This window comes from Arvicanthis niloticus, chromosome 24 (assembly GCF_011762505.2).
Source record: "Arvicanthis niloticus isolate mArvNil1 chromosome 24, mArvNil1.pat.X, whole genome shotgun sequence".
In the NCBI taxonomy this organism is placed as follows: domain Eukaryota; kingdom Metazoa; phylum Chordata; class Mammalia; order Rodentia; family Muridae; genus Arvicanthis; species Arvicanthis niloticus.
The window spans coordinates 40,971,868-40,997,275 of record NC_133432.1 but is presented as its reverse complement, the minus strand read 5'-3'; the positions used below and the strand labels follow the sequence as shown (position 1 = coordinate 40,997,275).

Here is a 25,408-nt window from a genome sequence, read left to right as displayed (position 1 = left end):
TGTACCCAAGTATGGGCACATAAGGATGGCAAGATCTTTAGGCTGTCCTCTCTTAGCTATAAGTATAAGCAAAGGCCCCCTCCCCCATGTCCACTCTTCTAAAAGAAAAAAGGGGGGGTTCAGTGTAACCTGATGTTCTATTGTGAACCTAATTATAACCTAAACAATTCAAATGCGTATAGTTGTGGGATATACCTCACCAGTACTAAAGACTCAAACTGTGAGAATTCACTGCTGATGAGAGAGAGAGAGAGAGAGAGAGAGAGAGAGAGAGAGAGAGAGAGAGAGAGAGATCTTCTTTGGAATACAATTATATCCTGTTGATAATTAATTTTTTCAACTTGACATGAACCCAGACACACATGGGAAGAGGAACCTCAGCTGAGGGATTGCCTCTATTAGATTGGCTTGTGGGTACATCTGTGATGGCATTTTCTTGGTTGTTAATTGATGTAGAAGGGCCAAGCCCACTGTGGGTGGTACAATTCCCTAGGCAGGAGGGCCTGGGATATTTTGAAAGGTAGATAAATGTGAGTCTTGGAGCAAGCCAATAAAGAGTGTTCCTTTATGGCCCCTGCCTCAGTTCCTGTCTCCAGGCCTCATCTTCCCTCGATGATGGACTGGACTGTAATTTGTAAGCCAAACAAACCCTTCCCTCCTTAAAGCTGGTTTTGGTCAGTGTTTTGTTATAGCAACAAAAAGCCAACAAGGACAAAGAGGTGTCCAGAGCCTTGCATTGTCTCCTGTCACTTATCCCAGTAACTCCAGGAAAGTGTAACAAAGTGTTACTGTTCATAGTAAGGGAAGACAAAGTGATTTTAGTGTTGCAGCAAAGAAAAGTCTAGACAAAGAAGAGTGCATTCCATTGATGGAAAATAGCATAGAGGTTTGAAATGGTTTACAAAGTCAGTGCCATTTGAAACACAACATGCTTTTACTGTCAAACAAGAGGCAAGCAGAACAAAAATTCTACAACACTGGAGTGAAGGTGGGTGGGGGTGCTGGAGAGACGGTTCAGTGGTTATGAGATGTGTATATATATATATATATATATATATATATATATATACACACACACACGCAGGCAAACATTCACATACACACACATACACACACACACACACACAACTTAAAACCTTTAAAAGTAAATGACAAAAGTGAAATGTAGCAAAAATGTTTCTGTTTGATCTAATTAAACCCAAGCACTATGGAGACTCTCAGAGACAAATTGAAGATAGATTCTAAATTTTAGTCCTCGGCACTGACTGGAGTCTCGTGGCAAGTTTACCGAGAGCACAGAGTCAGGCAATTTAATTGCTGGAAATCGTGCCTGCTCCTCTGTTAGATTACAAGCTGATGATAACAGGGGTTGCGGTTATCCACCCACATTCTCAGAATTTAGCTTATTCTTCATCTCCTATTAGATAGTCTGGAAGTAGTCATTTAATTAAATCTAAAGGAATAGTCCTTTCATCCCTCGGGAGACGTGTGAGCACATAGCTAGAGCACTCAAATATTTATAAATGAGCAAATGAACAGATTCTGGGACTAGGGAGTTGAGCCCACTGGGAAGGTTTGCTAGGGGACTTCCGGCTAGAATCCAAGCATATAGCTGTCAAAGGCAGCTGCACCAGGTAGCGAAAGCAAGAGGGTCAAGGTTTGGATTGCACAGGGGATGCAGAAAAGCCTTGTGGGAAAGTGTCAGGCCTTCATGGAAGGATGCTACGTGGGAACCCGCGCCAGGAAATGATGAGAGAAGGAAAAGCTGGGTCATCTAAGGTGGAGGTGGAGGAAGCTGAAAACAGAGGGGGCTTGGGATGGGGGGTGTAGATACGGATGCAGCTCCCAGCCTGAGCTCTGACAGCCTCTGGGCCCCAGGTGGAGAAGTGGTCAGGAACGCTGTGTGGTACCTGAGGGATTTAAGGGCACTGAGCCAGGCCTGGGCATCTGTTGTGGGGAGAATGCTTGCACCAGGCAGTGTGGACCAGGCAGGGAGGGTCCCGCGCGAGGGCTGAGTGTCTGACCCGAGTGGGATGACTAAGTTAGTCTTGGCTGTGAGCAGGCGAGGTGGGAGCATGCCAAGTTATGAAACACTGATTGCTCTGCCGGAGTGGAGGAGCATCTGGGGTCCTGCCTAGGGGCCAGAGGGGCGTGCCTGGTGCCTGATAAAAGGGGCTGCACAACGCAGGGACCGCTTTCTCGGTGTCCTGCCTGCAGCGCTCCTTGAGGGTGGATAACCTTTAGGGTGACAAGAGGACTCAGGAGCTACTACTGCACGCAGCCCAGGGCGGCTCGGGACAGACCACAGATTTAATCCTCCCACTTGGCGACCCCCAGGGTAGGAAGGGGACAGAGCTACAGCCTGAGTATGGCCACTGCAACGTGCGAACCTGTGGCCAGACCCAGCCTGACCTCCATTTCATCAGGGGAGCTGCGCAGCCTGTGGACGTGCGACTGCGAGCTGGCCCTGCTACCCCTGTCGCAGTTGCTCCGCCTACAACCTAGCGCCTTCCAGCTGCGTGGTGAGCAGCTCGTGGTTCCCGGACCCGGGGAACCCGGGGCAGCGCGAGGGGGCTTCAACGTCTTTGGGGACGGCCTAGTGCGCCTAGACGGGCAGCTCTACCGCCTCAGCAGCTACATCAAGAGGTAGGTGGCCTCTCAGTGCACTCTAGCCTGTAGCAAATCCCCTACCTGGCTGCTGCCCCCTCTCCGGAAGACTGGGGGCTAGAGATGGAGACTGTGGCCATCCTACCTGCCACTCACCAGCCTGCATCCTCCCCACCCCGAAGCCGCTAAGTAGGGCGTTTTGTTGAGAGTGTAGGGAGGACAGGGTGGGAAGCACACTCAGCCCCACCCAACAAGCCTAGCTGATGGTGATTTTTTTTTCCATTCTGCCCTTTAACTAGGTCGGATGAGCTCAGTGTGCAGGGCACCCCCCCCCCCCCCGGGGATGTCTTGGATGCGGATCCTCACACTTAGCTTTAGTTCTGAGCATGAATGACTTTATTCGGCTGAAGCATGCAGATAGTTCGTTTTCCCAGAGTAATTGTTCTCTCAGTGTTTCTTAAACCAAACAACCATAGTGAAGAAGGAAAAAAAAAAAAAGCCAGCCCCTCCCCCCCCCCCCCCCCAGAAGCCCAGACCAGAGCCATTGGCTCTTCAGTGAATAGACAGCTTGGGCAGAAATAAGGGCAAAGATAGCTTCTTGGTTTGCTGCAGAACACTGTGAGACACCGGCCTTTAGCCAATGGTCCTCAGGAATTGTCATGGCCAAAGACATTCGTTGGTAGGCTTCAAGCTGGCAAGGGTGTGGAGGCAAACTCTGATCTCAGTGGCACAAGGGAGAGCCATCCATGCTGGATTCCACTTGGCCGGGTCACCATGGAGGAAGACGGTACATGGCCCTCATCCATGTACATGTAGGATGCTCAGTGACCCAGAACTAAGTGGGTCTGGAGTCTGAGCTATCCGAAGCCTGACAGATGTGAAAATATAATGTATTTACCACTGGGCTAGGGTGGAGTCAAAGGGTTAGACACTGCCGGTACCTTCTTCCAACTGCATGCAGGTAGGACACTCAAGACGGTATGAGTTTTGGATGTCTGAGAAAACATTCCCTTCTGAAAGTTTCTCTATGATAGGGAAATAAAAATGCCAATTTGTAAGAGGGGAGCAGTGGACAGAGCTAAGTTAGAAACCAGGTTTGGGCTGGGGAGATGGTTCAGTGCTGGAAATGGGAGGACTTGGGTTTGGATTCCTAGCTCCTGTGAAAAATGCCTGTGTACTAAGGGCATGGAGACAGGACAATCATGGGGGCTTGCTGGCCTCCAACTGGTCCCTAAACTGACAAGCTCCAGGTTCAGTGAGAGGACCCATTTGAAATGAATAAGATGGGCACATTTGTATTGGTTCTCTCTCTCTCTCTCTCTCTCTCTCTCTCTCTCTCTCTCTCTCTCACACACACACACACACACACACACACACACACACACACACACACACACACACAATGATGACAATGTCCCCCAGTGATCTGAAGCCAGAGGTAAGGTGTGTCATAGAATCAGAGCCCCCAATTTTAGCATATGATACTGAAAATTTTAGAATAGATTGAGGCTTGTCATTAAATTTTTTTCTTCGAACATCTTTATATAAGTAAATGAAAATCAGCAGCAGTTCCTGGGCAAGTTAGAGTGTAATCACAAGACTGGGTGACACAGACCAGGGAGCAATGAAATCCCATACACACCGACTTCTCCTCACATACATGATCACGTGAGGGCTTTCATACCCCAGAGATGCAAAAGCTTCGCTGAGAAAGACTTGAATTAGCAACGTGTCTTCTTGCAGGGAGCATGCCATGGTAGGAGGCAGCTTTTATCATTGTGTGGGCAGCCGGAAGAGTGGCTGAGAGGGAGCCAAGTCTGACTGGAGAGCGCTTTCTACGGGAGGGCGGGGGCGGGGCGGGGCAGCAGCTGGGTGGGAAGTATCTGAACTCAGCCATGTCGAGATCCTTCTGCTCTGTTCTGCAAGATGGATGGCTCCAGTGGCATTTGACTCTGGAGATAGCGTTACCAGCGGCACAAATCTGACTGGATGTTTCCAGAATCTTGGAATATTTTCAATATATATATTATATGTAATATAATGTAATATTAATTATTAAATTAAATTATATTAATTATATAATATAATTATATAATAAATTTAATATGTTATAATTATATGTAATATGATATGTATATTATATATATTTAATACATATATATGTGTGTATTAAAAGAAATGGTTGCAAAGTAGTGGTGAAGCTTTATTGTATTTTGAAGATTTATTTTTTTTACTATATTTCTAGTTGTGTGTAGGTGCGTGTATCTGAATGTGGGTGTGTGTACATGTGAGTACAGATGGCAGAGGTGGCCAGAGGCATCAGATCTCCTGGAGCTGGAGTTACAACTGTCTCTCCAGCCCCAGGACAATTTTACTTCAGGCAAAGCAATAGCACAAATTAGACAGGAACCTACTGTTAAGAATGACAGCGGGCCCCTTGAGTGAAGCTATTCCAACCCCATATTGCCTGGGGCTTCTTTATATGGTTGAAAGGAAGGAGGAGCTGGAGGAGAAGGCCTGTGGTTTGGGTGGGTCTGTTTTGTTTGATCAGCTTGGGTTATGTAAGCTCTTGCTCACTGCACGCCCCTTCCCATGTAGCGTCTGACTTTAATCATCCCAACTGTATTGACAGTGCGTGGGTACAAGGTGGACATGAGTGCATTCTCTAATGTTTAGAGGGCACAGTTTGCCTTGTTGTAAATGTACTCAAGACTAGATCAGGCTAAATTGTCTCCCCTACCCTCCTGATTAGCCTGACTGGTATATAATTGAATAGAATTTAAGTTTTATGGTCATTAAAGGGGGGGGCATTTTTCTGTTCCAATTTTGGGTGTGGGGGAGGTACAAGCAGCTCCCTGCACATGGGTATCCTAGGTCATAACAGGTTGCTAGGTGCATTGTTCTGCTGTGTGTGCATAGTTTGCAGGTGAGGTTCTCAAGTGGCCAAGTGCGATAATAGATGGGGAAATGTGCATATCCTAACCAAGTGGATTCAAGGCTTCTGAACTATTTCCTGTTTGTCTCTCTCTATAGCGTACACTGCTTCTGTCAAAATATGTACCACAGCTAAGTCTTATCTGTCTGTCCGCCCATCTGTCTGTCCATCTATCCATCTATCATCCATCCATCCATCCATCCCTCCAGTTTGATATTATTGCTACTGTGTCATAGGAGGCTCTAATTTTGAAGTCCCTGGCATAGCGCTCCAGTTGGATTTCCTCAAACCTAGGCAGCTGGTGTAGAGGAACAAGTCAGGCTGCTGCAGCGTCTGCTTGTCCATAGTACAAACTCCACATCTGTCACAAGTCAGAGCCTGGAGGTGATGGATCCTGGTGAGCTTTTATCTTTTTTCCGCAGCCACCACATTCCTGCCTAAGCTGTGGGGTGGCATCTATCCAAAAGCAGCTGTCAAGAAGGTTAGCGATTGCAAAACACTGGTGCAGGTTCTTAAGCGCTTTGGAGCACCGGGCCTTTGAGGACTGTGCACTGACCTTCCCAGAGATGTGGGTGTATCCTCAGTGTCCCTGCACCAGAGATGTGTGGAACCCTTATTGTATTAATTATTAGGTTCTGCCTCCCATGATGAGCATTCTGGGTGTGTGGAATAAGTCCACAGTGTAATCGAGACGCAGGATCTCAAGTGTGTTCTAGTCCTTTCCTGAGATCCTTTCCCAAGAAACCCCAAATGTTGAGCGCCAATGCTCTCGACATTTAAATGAGTCCCTCAGTGAGGGCCTCTGTCCTCCATTCTCAGGTTCTTTTTCTGATACTTAAACTCCTAAACACAGCACTAACTAAATAAACTACAGGGGCCAAGCCCTTCCCAAGTGTTCAGTGATGACCATAAAGGTCTTCTAAAAATCTGCTCTTAAAATACTTGTCTTAATGTGTGGAGTTAATGAACAAATCATTATCACCACCGCCACCGCCACCGCCACCATCACCATCATCACCATCATCATTTTTCTTTTACGTTCAAGATTTCTATCCATGTCACATCTAAAGCCTGCTTAGGACACTACCCATATATAGTGGTTGTTAGCATTTCCTCTAGGCTCTACCCAACAGTTACCTAGCAACACCCAGGTATAAATGTATAAAAAGAACTCTCCATCTTCTCCCCCTCCCCCCTTCCCCTCCCCCCTTCCCCTCCCCCTCCTCCCCCTCCCCCTCCCCCTCCCTCTCTTTCTCCCTCTCCCTCTCTTTATCCCACTCCCTCTTTTTATCCCTCTCCCTCTCTTTATCCCACTCCCTCTCTTTCTCCCTCTCTTTCTCTTTCTCCTTCTCTTTCTCTTTCTCCCTCTCCTTCTCCCCCCACCCCCCAGGGAACACTTTAGCAAGGCCAGCGGCCAGTATGCTCCCTTCCATCACACCACCGCCACGGTTTTATAAAACACATCAGTGGTCACTAAGTGACCTGAAAGGCCAACTCACACTGACCGTCTCATATGTACGCACATGCACACATGCAGAGGCACACTCATGCACACACACAGGCGCACACACACACACATGTACCCACATACTACCTGTCTTCCCCCAGGATACAGTTTATTACTGACACGCAGTGGCAATGTCTGGCAAACACGACCTTGAATTCTGCCGGTGCACTGCTTCCTGGTGCGAAAGAGGCTCCTGGGAAATCTAAATAAATAAAACAGGAAGGGTGGCTACTCATATTAACTTGAATCCCCAGAAGGGTGCAAAGTATTTTGCCCGTGTCATCTTGAGAAATGTTACAAGCATTGTTGTTTATTTTTTATGATGGGAAAATGAGGATTAGGAATGAACCTATGGAGAGGTGGGAATCAGCTGAGCTGTGGTTCCTAGTTGTCTGACTAGGCCTGTGTTTTCAGGAACCTGCCTCAAACAGGAAGTGGCTCTTCCTTCCAATGGCCAAAGGCAGCTTCTCACAGGTCCAGGAGCCCCAAATAAATAACAGGGTTCTATCCATCGTTCACATGGAATATAAAACAGCCTTTTAAATGTGCAGCTATTTTAAAGGAAGAAATGTTAGAACCTGCCCCTACCAAGAGCTGACTAGCTAGGAAATAAGCAACAGCCATACCCTCCCCAGGGGCCCTGTGGGGTAGGATGCTTGGGAATTATGGGTAAAGGCCTGCACTGCCACACTACAGTGAGGAGTTCCAGCTCTCTGCCAGCGCCCTCAGGGTTGCCGCTCCCAATGGCAGCTTGCAGGTCTCTGCTCTGCTAGCTTGGGCTCTGTCTTGAGACCCCTCCTCTTTGTTCTGTCTCAGACATAGAAACCGACGTGTGCAGAACCCTTCTCTGGGACACAATGAACTGTGATCTGGGTGGGACCCAGTCTAGAGGAAGCATGTTCTGCACTGTATCAGTGGAGGAACTCTGGGACATTTCCTTACTTTCTGTATAACTCAGTTTCTATGGCAGAGAATAATAATGGCATGAGAATAATAATCGCCATATAGAATAAAGACAAAATGGGGATGGTTTAGCGAGAACTGTAGTTTTATTCCCAGCATCGAAGACAGGTGGCTCACAACTGCCCACAATTCCAGCTTTGGAGCATCTGGCGCCCCCTCTGGTCTCTGTGGGCACTGCACGCACATGCACAAACTCACCCACAGAAACACATGCACCCATTAAATTAAAAATAATAGCTGTATTTAAAAAAAAACACCCCAGTCTTTTTTTTGGTGTTTCAAGACAGGGTTTCTCTGTGTACCCCTGGCTGTCCTGGAGCTCACTCTGTAGACCAGGCTGACCTCGAACTCAGAAATCCACCTGCCTCTGCCTCACAAGTGCTGGGATTAAAGGCGTGCGCCACCACCGCCCGGCCACCCCAGTCTTAAAGCATTGCTGTATCAGAATTTAAACTGATGAAGTCCCAAAGAAACAAATACTGGCAGGTATTGATCCTTGTCAGGTGTTCGTTTTGTATTGTTACTAAGTAGCCCCGTAAGCCTCCTTTGCACCGCATTTGATCCAGTTACCCTACTGTGGCAAGCTGCTAGTTTCTTTTTCTAGTGATGAAAATGAGTGTGAGCAAAGTTAAATAACCTGAGAGAACACAGCCAAGGTGCTCGTTTCCTGGCTTTGTTCTCTCAGAGCCTCGCTCTGATTTTTAGTCACACTCTGTCTGCTTACTAGTGTCAGCATACCTGGTCACTGTTGAACGGCTGTCTGCCTTCTGACATCTAGTCACCCATCCTGCCTCACTCCTGCCAGCTACTGCAGCCCTCTTACTCTTTGCCAACCTCCCTGTGTGTGTTTGGTGTGACAGAACAGTCTCTTACCCATACCTACCTCGCCTCAGTAGGTGACTACTAGTTCCTGGTCCTTGTTCTCCTTTATTTATGCACCCTGAATGGTGGAGTACCCTTTTCCACAGGTTTAGATTTTAATTCAGAACATGAGTGCTCTACCAAGAGGTCACATCCAAAGACTTTCTAGGTCTGTGTGAACCGGCTAGATTGCAGACATACTTTTCATCCCAGAAGACAGAGGCAAGCAGATCTCTGAGTTCAAGGCCAGCCTGGTATGAACAAGTTTCAGGTAAAGAAAAGCTTAGGCCCAGGCTTGGTGGTACATGCCTTTAATCCCAAACAGTGAAGGAAAACTTAGTTGTTAGAAGGAAACATCCATGTTGGAAAGTGACTTCTAATTGAGTGGCAGACAAAGTGATGAATCAGAGAAAGATTTACAGAATAGGGTACATCCAACTCTCACAAGAAGCAGGAGGGAAGAGAAGCTACTTTAGGGGCAGAGAGAGGGAGGGTAGAGGAGGCAGTTTTACCAGGAGAGTTTTACAGAGACAGGTTAAAGAGAGAACAAGCTAGACACAGGTGAAGACAGACTAAATCAGAGCCTGAGAGAGAAGCCAGATTGTGAAGACCCCCATACTCTGGAGACCCTTCCTCAAGCCTCCGGAAATCGAGACCACCCAAAGATCACAAGAAACCATACCTGGATGCAATCAGCAGAGGTTTATTAGGGAAGTTAGCCGGCGGTCAAAACTACAAGCTCTTTAGCTCCAAGAGCAAGGTTTTGGCCCCGAGTGGTGGGTTAAAGGGTCTTTTATAGCATGGGGTGGGGGGGGAGGAAGGCATTTTTGCGCCGCTTACACATGAATGGTTGCATTTTCGAGCACTTACACATGATTGGTTGTTTTACAAATTTTGAACATAGCACTGGGAAGACCAAGGGAGGGGTAACCAAGAACAGTGGAACATTTCAGAGAATCTAGCCCAAATGATCTAGAGTCATGTGAGATCACTCTGCACACTCATTCTTCTCAAAAATGTGGTTTTTACCATGCTATTGTGTCCTATCCTGCCATTTACCAACTATTTCAGATGAACTATCTTCCGGCTATAGCCCCACCTAGGTGGCAGCATCTTTATCTGTAGTCAGGCATGCCTTCCTGCCTTGGGCGAGGCTTGGGGAATGTAATCCAGCAAGTGTCCTTCACCTGGAATGTGAAGGCCTGAAATCTTATTTTCAGTTCCGAGTTCTGTAAGGCAAAAAATCTACACATATTTCATAAAATAATGTTTATAATTTTTCACTCTACAATTGAACCAGTCAGCTTGGAGAGGAGTTTGAGCCAGAACAGCTGAGTTGAACCACCCAGCCAGAATTCAGAAAGAACTAGAAGGGGTGAGCTTATTCAGCAGTAAGTCTGATAATTACTACAGGAGAATATAAGTTACTTTAACTCACGGGTGTTTCTCAAACTGTTGACAACTTAACATGCAAGCTTCTGGGGTTCTTGATAAAACACAGATTCTGGTTGGATAAAACTGTCCAGGGGCTTGAATTCTGTATTTGGACGCAAATGCTGATGCGATTGGTCCAGGGGCCACACCCTAAGCAAGAAGGACTTCTATCTCTTCTGTTGCACGTTGAAATATTTGTGTTTTATCTGTCTCTCAAATGTACCGTGTAGCTCTGGGTGGCAAAGCTACGTTCCTCCTCATCTCTGTATTATCAAAATCTATCTCACAGTGGTCCTAGAGAGCTATGGCCCAGTTCAAGGTTAGCCATGTGTCAGGGTCACAGTGAGCTTTGGTTCTGAAATGGAGTTCACACATCACTGAACTTGGACATGCACTAAATCTTATTTTGAAACATTGCTTTCTGTGACATTGTCTTGCCCTCTGATCCTTGTTCTGGGGCCAAGCTTAGAACATCACAGCCTAAAAGTAATTTGGGGGGCAGGGTAAAATGAACAATTGAGAGTTAAAAGGACTTGCTACATAAAAGTAACCTTAAAGTTGTTTACATTTTACCATCCCCTACGATAACTTTAGCAAAAACAGTTAAGTATTTAGTGCAGCCAGGTGATATTTCATTACTAATTCAGAATAACTGGTCCCTGATGTCATCTAGTAAGACACCCTGAAGTAAAAGCATCAGCTCAGTGTTAGCTACTGAGTCACCCATGGAGCTGAATGACAAGACTCCTGATCTTTGTGAATTGTAAGGATTTTGTATTCAAATTTTTATAATAGTAATTTTTAAATAAGCACCCATGCTTACTTATTTTGTTGACAAAGGGAGCATAACTGGGAACTGGGAATGGAGGAATTAATGAATTTGAATCATGTCCTTCACTCGGCCTGGCTTCCCTTCATTTAAGTTAACTGTGGTTAAAGTCGGTCAAAGATGCTAAACTAGAAGCTCCACATATCAATAAATCGTACATTTTGGACAGCACACCATTGAGATCCGGAGGTTGTGGTCTTGTGTTCCGCTCCAGCACGTGCCACATCCCCTTGTCCTGAGTATCCTGACTGCAAATACTGCCCTTTTGCCATCATTTAGCTTTCTAGCATGTTAACATCACTGTCTAGTGTAGAGATGTGCACAGATGTGGTGTCATCCAATGATTTCAGCACCCTCTGGACAGATAAGAAGGGAGGGGTCCCTGTGGTTCTTATCTGTGACCAGGTTAGATATATGGAATATCTCTTTTGTTGCAGGAGATATTTGAAATGGCGGCACAGACCCAGCTAGCTCCTGGCTGCTGCCATGTTCTGGCTCTACGTTGTTCCCACACTAAATGTGGCACTGGCTGGACCCATGCCGCATTTAGTGTGGGAACAACAACGTGAGCACCCGCCTGGACCCACAAGATGTTGGCACGGCTGCTGCCTCCACCAATCAGCTCCGTGGCATCCACCCCCCAAAGCCCAGGGAATATCTGCCACCCCCATGCGGTAGATATAACAATTCCAGTAACCAGTAGAAATTAGACTCTTAATGCTTAAAATTATCCAATGGATTTATATATTAGCAAATACTCAATACACAAGATGCCCACACAATTAGAATTGTTAACCTAATTACCTAAGCTTGATATTTATAACTACCTTAGACTGCTAGAGACATGCGGACATCCGTGGCCATCTTCTCTCCCCTCTCGTTCTTTCCTCCTCCCAACTCCTAGCTCTGACAACCTCTTCTACTGCCCAATCACTGACTGTAGCCTTTATTTTACAAATTAAGGTGGGCAGAAGGTTCACAAAGTCACCTGTATACAGATTCACTCCTTGTCTGCAGCCCCTCCCAGGAAAGAGAAATTAGCATCAAATTACAAGTGAGAAGGAAATGCCATGATTTCATGTCATCAGAAGACTGTGTGAAATGGCTACTTTGGGGGTTCCCTTGCACACAAACACCAGGCGCTTCCTTCAGAGAGCAGCCTGCAGGCTGTGGACAGGGGGAGAAGGAATTGCCCTGGGAAAGATGTGTTAAATGAGTGGGTGGGTCACACACACACACACACACCCACACACACACACCCACCCACCCGGACACACGCGCTCACTCAGAGAAGAATAGACAGAGAGACTAGAGACAGAAAGGCAGAGAGAGACAGAGAGACAGAGAGACAGTGAGAATCACTGGGCCTCTGGTTTCAATGACTCTCCAAATCTGGTCTGACAATCCAATAAGACTTTTAGGAAATCAAGCCAGAAGATAGACAAGCAGAAGCTGTCCTTCTTTGCCTTGGGGTGGACACCCTCTTCTGTGCATTTGACCCACACCTGCATCCTGTCTGTGGGATGTAAACAGGGAAGGGACTCCAGACAAGTAAGTGGCCACTCCCTTGTGGCAGCCAGCTGATTTCCAAGGCTGTGGTGTTCCTGTCAACCACGGAAGGACTACCAGATAAGAAACACCTGGAGCTGTCTGAGCACAGATGGACAAATCTGTCCAGTGTGGCAAAAGGCGACTGCTGCAGCTCAGCTGGCCCATTTGCTCCCAGCAGATGCTTCACCTGGGCCCACTTGGAATCAGCCCAAATTTAAGAAAGGCCATGGTCAAAGTCTCATTCACATGCTGGGTAGCATTCAGCCTGCCTACACCCACACCAACCCTGAGCCTGGGACAGCTAGGAAATGAACCATCTCCTTTGTCTTGGTCACTGTTCTACTGCTGTGAAGAGACACCGTGACCAAGGCAACTCTTGCAAAAGAATGCATTTAATTGGGGCTTACTTACAGTTTCAGAGGGTTAGCTGTCATCATCATGACAACCGGAAGCAGACAGGCATGGTGCTGGAGCAGTAGCTGACAGCTTTGTATCCTGAGGTAAAGGAAGCAGGCAGAGAGAGAGAGAGAGAGAGAGAGAGAGAGAGAGAGAGAGAGAGAAAGGAACTGGCCCTTGACATTGGCTTTTGAAACCTGCCCCCCAGAGACATACGTCTTCCAACAAGACCACACAATTCTTAATTCTTCTCTATCAATTCCACCAAGTAGGGACCAGGCATTGGAGCACATGATTCTCTAGGGGCTGTGCTCATTCAAACCACTGCACACTTGAAGGACCCCAGTTTGCATTTGGATCCTTTTGTTAACCATGTGGAAGCACATGAAGGCTGTTTGGGAAAGTCGTAGGGCAGTGGAGAGAAAGCTAAACTGTCCAGATTGAGAGTCAGGGTTCGGAGAAAGTTTTCTAGGGTAGAATAGCAGAGTGAAACCAAGGGAGCTGAATTTAATGAGGAGATAGGCAGAAATCCGTTAGAAGTTTGACTTTCTTTCAGTTACACAAACTGAGAATTGAGGAAATTTGAATTAGTAGTGGTTTGTAGGAATAATGATTAATGGTGTGATCCATGCAGGAGAGATGTGTATTTCTGGATTAGAATGGGGAAATGGGGAGGAGATAGAAAATTCCAGACTTATTAGACAAGATGAGTCCACAGGAGAAGGTTCAGTGAGTTCTACCTTTTCAATTTTGTTTTTTTTTTCTCTTTTAATTTTAAGATTAAGGGGGAGGTATTTATTGTGGATATGATATAAACACACAGAGAGAGACAGCCAGAGCAGAGAGACAGAGAAACAGAGAGACAGAGAGAGACAGAACAGAGAGCGGCAGAGTGGATGAGGGGAGATGGGGAGTGTGGTTCACTACTGATTCACGGGGACTCTGGATTCTGATACTTTCAGATGAACTCTTTGCCCACATCATGATATACAACACTGGGCTCCTCTAGTAAACGCCACACATTGATACCAAGCCATCCCAGAGGCCATAGAACTGTCAGCCAATGACCAGAAGGCAATTTCCTTATATGTTTAAAATGTGGTATCGTCTATTAGAATACATTTTAGGAAACATCCCTCAAAGGCCACAGCTGAGACCGGTGCGGTGTGTGTCCAGTCAGTACATCTCCTTCCTCACACGAAAGTGGATGCCACATCTCCAGCTCTTTCTGCTTTTTCATAGATACGTGGAACTGACCAACTACTGTGATTATAAAGACTACAGGGAAACGATACTGAGCAAGCCCATGCTATTCTTTATTAACGTGCAGACCAAGAAGGACATCTCAAAAGGTAGATATATAAACATATAATCGGCATTGCTGGGTGGTGGGCTAAGGTCGGAGAGGCCTGAAGAAAGGAAGATTGTGAGCTTATGCCAAGGGCAGCGATGAGCAACCTGCCGTGTGCAGCCATTTGGAGCACAGCACACACTGGCAAAGCAAACCTAATGATGCAAACTTCTGAGCTTCTGACTTCCTGTTCAGGCAGGAAGTGACCTGACGCAGAGCCGTCAGAGGTTTGACTTCCTTTCTGGACAGGAAATGATCTGACATTCTGAGCCTTTTGGGTTGGGTGGCAGGACTGTCATGTATCACCCACTGTGTCTGAGGCATGCTCTCCCGCCACCAACTGCTCCAACAACGTCACAGGTCCTAGCGGCCAAATGCACATGTTTTAAACACAAAAGGAGGTACAGTTGATAATTCTTTTTTGTTTGCTTTTTTAAAACTATTTATTTATTTATTATTTAATGTATATGAGTACACTGTTGCTGTCTTCAGACACACCAGGAGAAGATATCGAGTCCCATTACAGATGGTTGAGAGCCACCATGTGGTTGCTGGGAATTGAACTCAGGTCCTCTAGAAGAGCAGTCAGTGCTCTTGACTGCTGAGCCATCTCTCCAGCCCTTTATTTTGTTTTTTGTTTATTTGTTTTTTGTTTTGTTTTTTGTTTGTTTTGTTTTGAGACAGGGTTTCTCTGTGTAACAGAGCCCTAGCTGTCCTGGACTTACTGTCCTAGACTAGACTGGCCTCGAACTCACAGAGATCTGCCTGCCACTGCCTCCTGAGTGTTGGGATTAAAGGCGTGCGCCACCATGCCCAGCTGATATTTTTATTAATTTGTTTTTTATATATGCATATGTTATATATAGTGCCTTAGGAGATCAGAGGGCATTGGATCCTCTGGAACTGCAGTTACAGATGGGTGTGAGCTGCCATGTGGATACAGGGAATAAAACAGAGAACCCAGGTCCTCTGGAAAAGCAACCAGTGCTCTTAACCTCTGAACCAGCTCTCCAGCCCTTAAATTTTATTTTAAATTGTGTGTGTGTGTGTGTGTGTGTGTGTCCAGTGTGATTTCTGTACATGAGTATAGTATCTTCAGGGGCTAGAAGAAGGCATTAGATTTCTCAGAGCTGGAGTAACAGGTAGTTGTCAGTCACCTGATGTGGGTGCTGGGAACCCAATCCAGGTCCTCTGCAAGAAGGGTTCATGCTTCTAGCCCCTGACTCCTTTCTGTCCCCATAGTTAATAACTTTCCTAGGATAGAGGTATAAAGTACTATTTCGGTAGGATGCATAATGATCCTACCTATGCATCCTACCGATGGGGTACATATTCTGTCATCATTTTAAAGAAGAGGAAACTAAGATGTTTTTTTCTAAGGTAGTTCTATAAGTGCTTCAGGTTTTGTGTTTTTGAGTGTTAGAGTTGCATGTTTAAACACATCTTTTTAGGTTTTTCACATTAACTGGTAACAACTGTGTAACTCAAATTCCAGTGTAAACATTTCTCTGTTTTTCTTCTCTCCTCTGCTCAGACTGATAATGTGGGAAAGTGTTGGGGACTTGATTTAATGGATTCCCAAATTCCATGGGAATTCCCAGGTTTGCTTGTAAGACGCTGCAGGTCACTGCCCCCAATTGGTTTTGATTAGGAAATAAAGATGCCAATAGCCAATGGCTGGGCAGGTAGAGTGTGGAAGGACTTGGAGATTTACAAAAGTGAGGAACGGGGAGAGAGGAAGAAGGCAGAGATGGGGAGAGAGGAAGAAGACAGAGATCGCCATGATGGAAAAGAAGAAAGACGTGAGAATCAGGGTAAGTGGCCACACGGGCCACCGCCCTATTGTGCCTGGGGTGGCAGAGATTTTAAAAGATGTTAACTCAGGAGAACTGGGGGGTGGGGCGGATGGGGGGGGCAGTGTTTGCTAGCAGCAGGAAGTCTAGTCCAGCCGTTATGCTAGTCTGCTAGTCGAGGCATATTAAAATTAACAGGTGTGTGTGTGTATCTGTGTGTGTGTGTCTTTAAAATTTTTGAATCCAGATAGCTCTCGGGTAGGGGTGTGTGTGCGACCTGTCAGAAGCACAGAGAGGTTAACTAATTACTGGTACAGGAAAGTTACCTGCAAAAACACTCTGTGTTAAGTGAGACTGTAGAGCCTGATTCTAGGTAGTATTTTTCAAGTGAGTCCAGGGTAATAAGTAGTGACTGGCTCACTTCAGACAGACTCACCCAAGCCTCCTCTCTCAGTTGATTATTGGAGGGGTCTGTGCTTATCCTTCATGACTCCAAGTCAGAGCACTGTGTTTGCAGGAGAGAGGAGAGAGCACACTGACCAGCCACACTGTGAGAGCATCCTAGTGCCACATGTGATCTGACTCAGCAATGGCCAGGAAGCCAACCAGGTCTCCAGGATTGTAATTGACAGATGTAGAGGTCCCTCCTCACCCTCTAACCCCGACTCATTCTCTTAGGGGGAATTGAAAGAAAGAATGATACCTCTGAGTTTAGCATTTTAATCAAAGTGTGGTATCAGAAGGGTCTGCGAGAGGCTCACAGATCATAGTTGCATGACAATGTCTACAGGAGGGGGCACCGGAGGAGGCATGGGAGCCCAATAGCTGGTCAACTTTGAGAAAAGCTAGGACATGAAAAAGTTCTATAATATAAAAACAAAAGATGGCTGAGCTCATACGATGAGAACTGTAACTAAGGCAACACGTCAGCTCTGCGGCTATTCTAGACTGCATTTTATGCAAATTAGCAGTTACCATATCCTGGAGACAAGCGCTGCTTCGTCTAGAAGTCTATCATAGTGAACGCACAGATTGACAGGTCTATAAATGTGCAGGGTACAACCTGCCCAGCTGTGAGAGAGGCTGGACCTAGCTGCTTAATGAGCCTTTGAAAGGCCTTGGTTGATTTGCATGAAATTCAATTCCAGGTACCAACCTGGCCTTCTTGCTTTATCTTATCTCTCATCTCAAATAGCGTATAAGATGGTTAATATCTCAAACTCCTTTTAAAATTTTAGAAGAAGGGAAAATGTGGGCAGAAAACCTAAAAGTGAGTAAGCTGAGTTTAAAATGCATTCAGGGCTGGAGAACAGCTCAGCAGTAAAAAGCACTGGCTGCACTTCCAGAGGACCTGGGTTCTAGTCCCAGCACCCACATGGTGTTACAACCATCTATAACTCCAGTCCTAGGCATATGGTGGCCTCTGTGGCCTCTGAGGGCACTGGGCATGCAAGTGGTCCACAGGCATACAAGCAGGCAAAGCATCCCCACACATAAAAGAAAAATAAACAAGCCTGCCAAAAACTTCATTCCTTAAGTAAACACTTGCCTGTGGCCCTCAGGGTTTGCCCCTTGAGACATCCTAAAAGCAATAGAATAGTCTCAGAATCACACCCAGCTGGTCCATGCCTTTAGACAGACTCTGACATGCATGTCCCCCCTCCCTTGATGACGCAATTGAGTAATGCCGGCTTGATTCTGGGGAATGGAAAAAGATTAGTGGCTAATAAGATTCTGGTATTTTTAAATGAGGAAACAATCTTCCCTTTGTTTATATCCTGTGTTGGGTAAGATCAGCGGGTGGACACCTCTTTCAGTGCCTTGGTGCTGGAAACTCCAGCCTGGAGCAATGGGGATACTTTAAAATGCTTCTCAACTTTCTAATGCTGTGACCCTTTTAAGACAGTTCCTTGTGTTATGGGAAGCCCCAACCATAAACTATTTCATTGCTATTTCATAACTATAATTTTGCTACTGTTATCAACAGTAATATAAATATCTGATAGACAGGACATCTGATATGTGGTCCCTAAAGGGGTCATGCCCCACAGGTTGAGAATCTGGCTTAGAAGCTTAGGGAGCCTAAATTTCATCCCAGCAATCACAACGTAGAGGCAAGATGACCTCTGATTTCTGGATGCATGCCTTCGAGTGTACAAACACCATCAATAAATGAATGTTTAAAAAAAAAGAAAGAAAGAAAATGCCAAAAGAGTCTAGCTCTGCCTTGACAGTAAGCGTCAGTTCTCCCAGAGGCTCGTGGGGTAGAAAGCACAGGGGGTTTCTTCCCTGGGTTCCGCTGGTTTTCTGCTTTGCCACGTGAGGTGAGAACCAGGCCACTCTTTATATTTAGCGAGGCAGAATGAGAAGCTAGACACATGGTGCTTCACTTCCTTTCCCATACTTGAGCAGGCTGTGGAGAGGAAGTACTCACGTAAGGGACTTCTGATATACAAGGTGGCTGAGTCCCTAAGATGCTCTCATAGTGGCCAGAGTGCCTTTTACATTTGCAACATTTCAGGGAACATGTCTAGAAACCTCACTAGGCTCTGGTGGTGTTATTGTATTAAATATTTAAATCCCAGACTGGGGTTTCTCCCCTGCCTTGATTATTTAGTTCTTGGATAAAAGACACACTCACAACCTATATATTTACAATAAGCCTCTGTCTTAGTTAGGGTTTTACTGCTGTGAAGAGACACTATGACCAAAGCAACTCTTAGAAGCATTTTAAAGTATCCCCATTAAAAGGACAACATTTAATTGGGGCTGGCTTACAGGTTCAGAGGTTCAGTCCATTATCATCAAGGCAGAAACATGGCAACATCCAGGCAGGTATGGTGCAGGAGGAGCTGAGAGTTCTACATCTTCATCTGAAGGCTGCTAGACTTCAGAATACTGACTTCTAGGAAGCTGAGTATGAGCCCATACTCATGGTGACACACCTACGCCAACAAGGCCACACCTCCAAATAGTGCCACTCCCTGGTCAAGTATATTTAAACCATGATAGCATCAAACAGCACAAGAGCTGGGCAGCTGCCTACCCAACTCCAAGTTATTACTTACTACTTATTATTTATTATGTTCCATCTGGGCTGCTCTTAGCTCTAGTTGGGCAGCCCTCGGAGCCATGATCTCTTGACCCTTAACCCATGGTGGCTTCTCCTTCTTCCTCTCTCCTACACCTTCTTCATCATCATTCAAACCCTAAACCCCACCTATGTCTCTTCTGCCCAGCTATTGGTTGTCAGCATCTTTATTCACCAATCATAATTAACTTGGGGGCAGGGTCACACGGGTTACATGCAGGCTCCAGGTCTTGGGAGCCCACACTTAGCATTACGATAAGACGATAAAAGACAAAACCTCAACTGGTATGAATCTGAGGAAGCTGGCAGGAAAGAGTAGCTGCATCTTTATCTTCCAAATCGGTTCCAGCCACGCCTCTGCTAACTGGAAGCAACACAAACAACATGTCACCCAAACAACGCTTTTTCTAACGTCTGCTTCCTGACTTCTAGAAAGGACCTATGCGTTTCTTGTGAACACAAGGCACCCCAAGATAAGAAGACAGATAGAGCAAGGGATGGACATGGTCATTTCCTCAGTGATTGGAGAAAGCTATAGACTTCAGGTGAGCTGGGTTTTCCTCAGGAGGGCTCCCGCCCCACAAGGGGACCATGCCCCTTCCTCCTGGGCACCTGCCACGCCCTCTCAGGGTGTTTGGCTGTGGACATCCGGGTTGCGGTAGATTCTTTAATGCTCACGACGGTTTCGCATCCCACGGCAATAAACTCTTTTCTCTTTCAGTTTGATTTCCAGGAAGTAGTGAAGACTTTTTTTCCTCCAGGAACTATCGTGCTGAATGGAGAGAATTTGAGCTTCGCTTACGAGTTCAAGGCGGATGCCCTGTTTGATTTCTTCTACTGGTTTGGGCTCAGCAATTCCACTGTGAAAGTGCACGGAAAGGTTCTGAACTTGACAAGTACGAACCCAGAAAAGAAAGAAACCATTAAGTTATTTCTGGAAAAAATGAGCGAACCTCTAATCCGAAGGAGTAGTTTCTCCGATCGGAAGTTTAGTGTCACATCTAGAGGTACGTCGTCGCAAACTCTCAGGGTTCGGGAAAAGTGGTTAGCTTGAAGGGTGGAGTAAAAACCAAGTGGCCACTAACTGAAATGCCAGAGGTCTGCCTCTTTACCAGAGTGAACAGTGGTACCCCGGCCTATGCCTTTGATCTCAGTACTTGGAAGGCAGAGGCCAGGTGGTTTCTATGAGTTCAAAACCAGCCTGGTATACAAAGCAAGTTCCAGAGAACAAAAACTAAAAAACTGATAGCTCCAACTTGGGGAGGAAGGAATAAGAGGTGGTCTCCTGAAGGAGAAGCTGGACATGGTGGCATGCACCTGTATTCCAGCTGGGCATGATGGCATGCACCTGTATTCCAGCTGGGCATGGGGGCATGCACCCGTATTCCAGCTGGGCATGGGGGCATGCACCTGTATTCCAGCTGGGCATGGTGGTATGCAACTGTATTCCAGCTGGGCATGAGGGCATGCACCTCTATTCTAGCTGGGCATGAGGGCATGCACCTGTATTCTAGCTGGACATGGGGGCATGCACCTGTATTCCAGCTGGGCATGAGGCTGCAGCAAGGATGTGGCTGGAGGACAAGATGAATCCAGGAATTTGAGGCCAGCCTAGGCAACATAGGGAGATCCCGTTTCAGATTAAAAAAAATGAGGCGAAAAGGAAAAAGAAAAAGAAAGATATAGTAAGTTTTTCTTGTAAGCCTCCTAAAGTCTCTGACAGCGCAGTTATATGATGCAGCCAAAGCAGAGGGTAACCTGAAATTATAAATTTAAGTGAAAAATTACGAATTTAAATGACTATATATGCTCACTTCAGCACACGAGGTTTAAACTATCCTGGAAGAGAGCTGCCTCCCCCATTACCTTCGCATGAACTCAGGACAACAGAGCAGGCAGCTAGCTTGCAAGTCTCAGTGGCCATGGTCTCTGTCTTAGCGGTATATTCGGAAGGGTTCTTAGATACTGCAAGAATAACTCCTAGGAAGGTTTCATTTAACAAACGCACATGGCACATGGTGGGATCTCTGCTTTGAAATGCATGCTGCTCAGGCAGATGGCTTCCTCCTGAGTGAGTTGTTCTCTGAGGGTTAGCTAGTCCAGGGGGCCCCAGAGCACTTCCTGGACCAGGGCTCTGTTGGCTGTTGGCTGTTTGCAGCAACAGCCAGCCCCCCCCCCCCCCCCCCCCCCCCAGTGTTCTGCAGAGCAGATGTCAACAGTCTGGATTAATTGTATTTAGTGGCAGTTCTTCCTTTGTGTGCAGACAAAGTCAGGGGCTTTTTTTTCCTGGAAATTGTCTGTGTCCTCCCCTCCCTCCTTCCCTCCCTCCTCTCCTTCTTCCCTCCCACCCTCCCTTTCTCCCTCCCTCTGTCTCTGTCACGGCCTCTCTCTTTCCCTCTTTCTCTTGCTGTGTTTCTCTTGCTGAGTCTCTGTTTCTCCCCTCCATTTCAGGCTCTGTTTCACTCACCTCCCAACCCCTTCCCTCTCCTGTCTTAGCCTCTTCTCTCTGCCTGTTACAAACAAAAGCTTTGTGGGTGGGTTCACCTTGCTTTGGCTGTGCCACTGTTGCTGGATCCTCAGATCCTCAGTCTCACCCACTGGCCCTAGCATCCTGGATAGCCTTCCTGTTTCATTGTGACTCACCCTCCCTCCCTGTCTGCTTAGGTCTCCACCAGGGCACACAGGGTAACAAACCTTAAAAAGTTCACATTCCCTAGAAAGTTTCCCCAGAGCCAGATCTGAGGCCTTCTCAGCTCTAGAGCCTTGGAGAGGACGGACCCCCTGGGAGTTGGCTGCCATTACAGAAAGCACAGCTAGGCACACCTGTTGCAATGGCAGGTTGCCAAGCCTGGCACGCAGCCCTTGGACTGACTGCCAACCTGATTCTGTCCACTTCAGAAGCTGATCTCTAGCTGGGAATGTAACTCAGTAGAAGAGTGTTCACCCGGCATGTGGGGAGCCCTTGTTTCCTTCCTCAGCCCTGCAAGTTGAATAAACCAACCATCAGAATCTGGCTCTGAACCCCTGACTCCTGGCCCTGGCCTCTGTCTTAAGCACCTATTTCCAGATACCTGCTGCTGTAGCTCAAATCTTCAGCCCAGTGGAAAGCAGTCAAAACCCTGGATATCCATCAACATTTTTCTTGTCGTTTGTTTGTGAAGGAGTCTCATTTTGTAGCCCTCCCTGGCTAGCCTGAATCTTCCTATGTAGACCAGGCTGGCCATGAACTCACAGAGATCCACCAACCTTTGCTTCTGAGTGCTTGGATTAAAGGTGTATACCCTCTTACCCAGCTAAGAGTAATAATAGCACAGAGAAGCAAAAAATCAATGCACTTCTATTTAGTTTTTGAGTGTCCCTGTGGAAGCCAGGATTCTCTACTAATTGCTGAAATGGCTATTTTCAATGAGTTTCAGAGACACTTTTTCTTTCCGTAGTGATGGTAATAATGAGTGCCTTATTTACTGTGTTTTTAGGTTCAATAGATGATGTTTTTAACTGCAACCTGTCACCCAGATCATCAGTTACAGAACCGCTTTTGGCAGAATTCTCATTTCCAAGTGTTCAGGAATCTGAAGAGACATCCAGCCAACTTATCTGATTCGTCTGAACGTTCTAGATGTTGCCCTTGGAGGTCTGTGGCACACAGTGGGTTGAAGGGGTAAGAGGAAGCAGGGGTGGACATTTCCATCCCTTTGCCAGCCTCTGACCCTCCAAGGTTCTGTAGAGAACCCCTTTTCCCATTTCCCTTAGGTACGGTGCCCTGGCAGGCCCAGTGGCTTCCATCAGGGGTATGATTATGGGATGGAAGGACATTGTCTCTATGGCATAAGGTGTCATTGACATTGAACACTTCTCTGAAGAATCTGGGGAATTCAATCACCCATGAACTTTGCTTAGCACCCAGGCACTCTGGAGACCTTCCTGGCAACCTCTGCGGGAGGCACCTGACTGGGATGCTAACCCATGATGTTTCCTGGATCACAGAATGGCCCTCTGCAGCCAGCAGCCCCAGCAAGCCTGGAGGGGGGAGGTGTGTGTGTGTGTGTGTGTGTGTGTGTGTGTGTGTGTGTGTGTGTGTTAAGCTCTTCTCTTGCAAATGTGTTAGGTAAAGCCAGTACCAATATTTCCCTGGGAAACAAGTCTGATGTCCATCCTGCCAGTGTGATGAACATTCAAGATACTGGCTGCTAAAAGATCTGCAGGCAGCCGGCATGAGCCCGCCCTGAAATGTAAAGCCAGGTGATACACCAATCAACCAGTGACAGGAGAGGGTCCACTTCCCTGCAGGTACAGCATACAAGTTGGTGTTTGAAATATGCTTTAGCAATCTTAATATGAAAAGAAAAGCCCAGGTAGACTAAGCCATTACCACAGTACATTGGATAATCAGGATGCTTTCTGCCTCACAGCTCCAGTGGGATTCACTGAAAGGGAAAAAAAATCCAATCTAAATCTAAAAGTTTGCATGAGTGGCCAGACATGGCCACCTGTAATCCTAGCACTCAGGAGGTGGAGGCAGTAGAATGAGGGGTTCAAGACCATCCTTGGCTACATAGGGAGTTCAAGGCCAACTTGCTCTATTAATACAGAAAACTGTCTAATAAAAACAAACCTCCATCATTGCACATGTGAATTCCACCTATACTCATAAGAAGGCAGATTTATGGGCCCCTTGTAGCATCTTTTCTGTCCTTCTAAAAGTGTATTCCCATGCTACATATTTTGATAGCAATGTTGATGGCCTGTCACTTGTATCTGAAATGTTACCTAGTATATATGCACAATTAAAACTTTTCTTAGCATTCAGCTTGTAATTGATTTAATCTGCGGCCAAGAAAGGTACAGGGTGGCCCCTTGAGGTTTGTGGGTGGTGTGGTTGCTCTGTGGCACACAAATGACAGGAGGGGTGTGTCTTTTACAGCTGCTACCTCAAGAAGGGACTTAGAAAGTGAAGCCATAAAGTATTTGGAGAAAGAAATGAAAGTTGATAAGGAGAAAAGAAAGTGCCACTTCATCACAGGAGGATAAACATGTTATTAAATTTAGTAAAAATGAAAATAATGAAGAATTCTAATCAGTTCTCCACCAGCAGAAATAAACCTTAGGTACACAGCAAGAATTAAACTCTTCCCAAAGGAAATAAAAACTAGTCATAACATTGACAATTTTCTTTTGAAACTGAATTAAGAAAATAACCAGGAATCAGCCCAGGAAATGGACTGAAGAACTGGGAAGTTAATTTCACCATTGAGATTTCTTAGCTGGGCTGGAGAGATGGCTCAGTGGTTAAAAGCTCTTTCAGAAGTCCTGAGTTCAATTCCCAGCAACCACATGGTGGCTCACAACCATCTGAAATGCTATCCGATGCCCTCTTATGGGGTGTCTGAAGACAGCAACAGTGTACCCACACACATAAAATAATTAATCTGAAAAGCAAAGCTCACAATAAAACTGCCACATCAACTAGGCCTTAAAACAGGGGCTGGAAAGATGGCTCAGTGGTTAAGAGCACTGTCTGCTCTTCCAGAGGTCCTGAGTTCAATTTCCAGCAACCACATGGTGGCTTACAACCATCTGTAATGGGAACTGATGCCCTCTTCTGGTGTGTCTGAAAAGAACTATAGTGTACTCATATACATAAAACAAATAAAAAAAAAACTTTAAAAAAAAAAGTCCTACTAACAAACATTGTGAGTCCCTTGTTAAAAAAAATTTTTTTTATTTGACGCACTTACTCAAATTATTCATTCAAGCAGCCACCTATACCAAACACACAGTGACAGTGTATTTTGTTAACAAATATTTCAAAGAAGTAAGATTGGCAAATCTATAAATTGGTGAAAATGCTTCCTGGCTGAAAGAGGCTCCAAACTGGGCATGCACACGACTGATGTGGACAACCAGCACGTAAGAATAGTAAAAAGTCTGTAGGATGGCTCTATGACCTGCTGTCACCCAAGCTTTTGTTGAAACATTATCGTCAGAGTCACCCGCTCTTGCATTTAATTAGCATATGTTAATTATACACATTGATGGGTTTCATGACAATTTCATAAATGTCCATAATGTGTTTCGATCATATGCACA

The 25,408-nt window shown here is 46.0% G+C and overlaps 1 protein-coding gene across 1 annotated transcript; it reads left to right on the top strand.

Annotated features, from left to right (window-relative positions):
- Window positions 1-2,228: 2,228 nt before the first annotated feature.
- Medag (mesenteric estrogen dependent adipogenesis) lies at window positions 2,229-24,127 on the top strand. Its single transcript, XM_076923863.1, has 5 exons — window positions 2,229-2,646; window positions 14,326-14,435; window positions 19,751-19,863; window positions 20,040-20,325; window positions 22,795-24,127. Exons 1-5 carry the CDS (start codon window positions 2,369-2,371, stop codon window positions 22,917-22,919), a joined length of 912 nt encoding a protein of 303 aa, XP_076779978.1. The 5' UTR covers window positions 2,229-2,368; the 3' UTR covers window positions 22,920-24,127.
- Window positions 24,128-25,408: the final 1,281 nt, after the last annotated feature.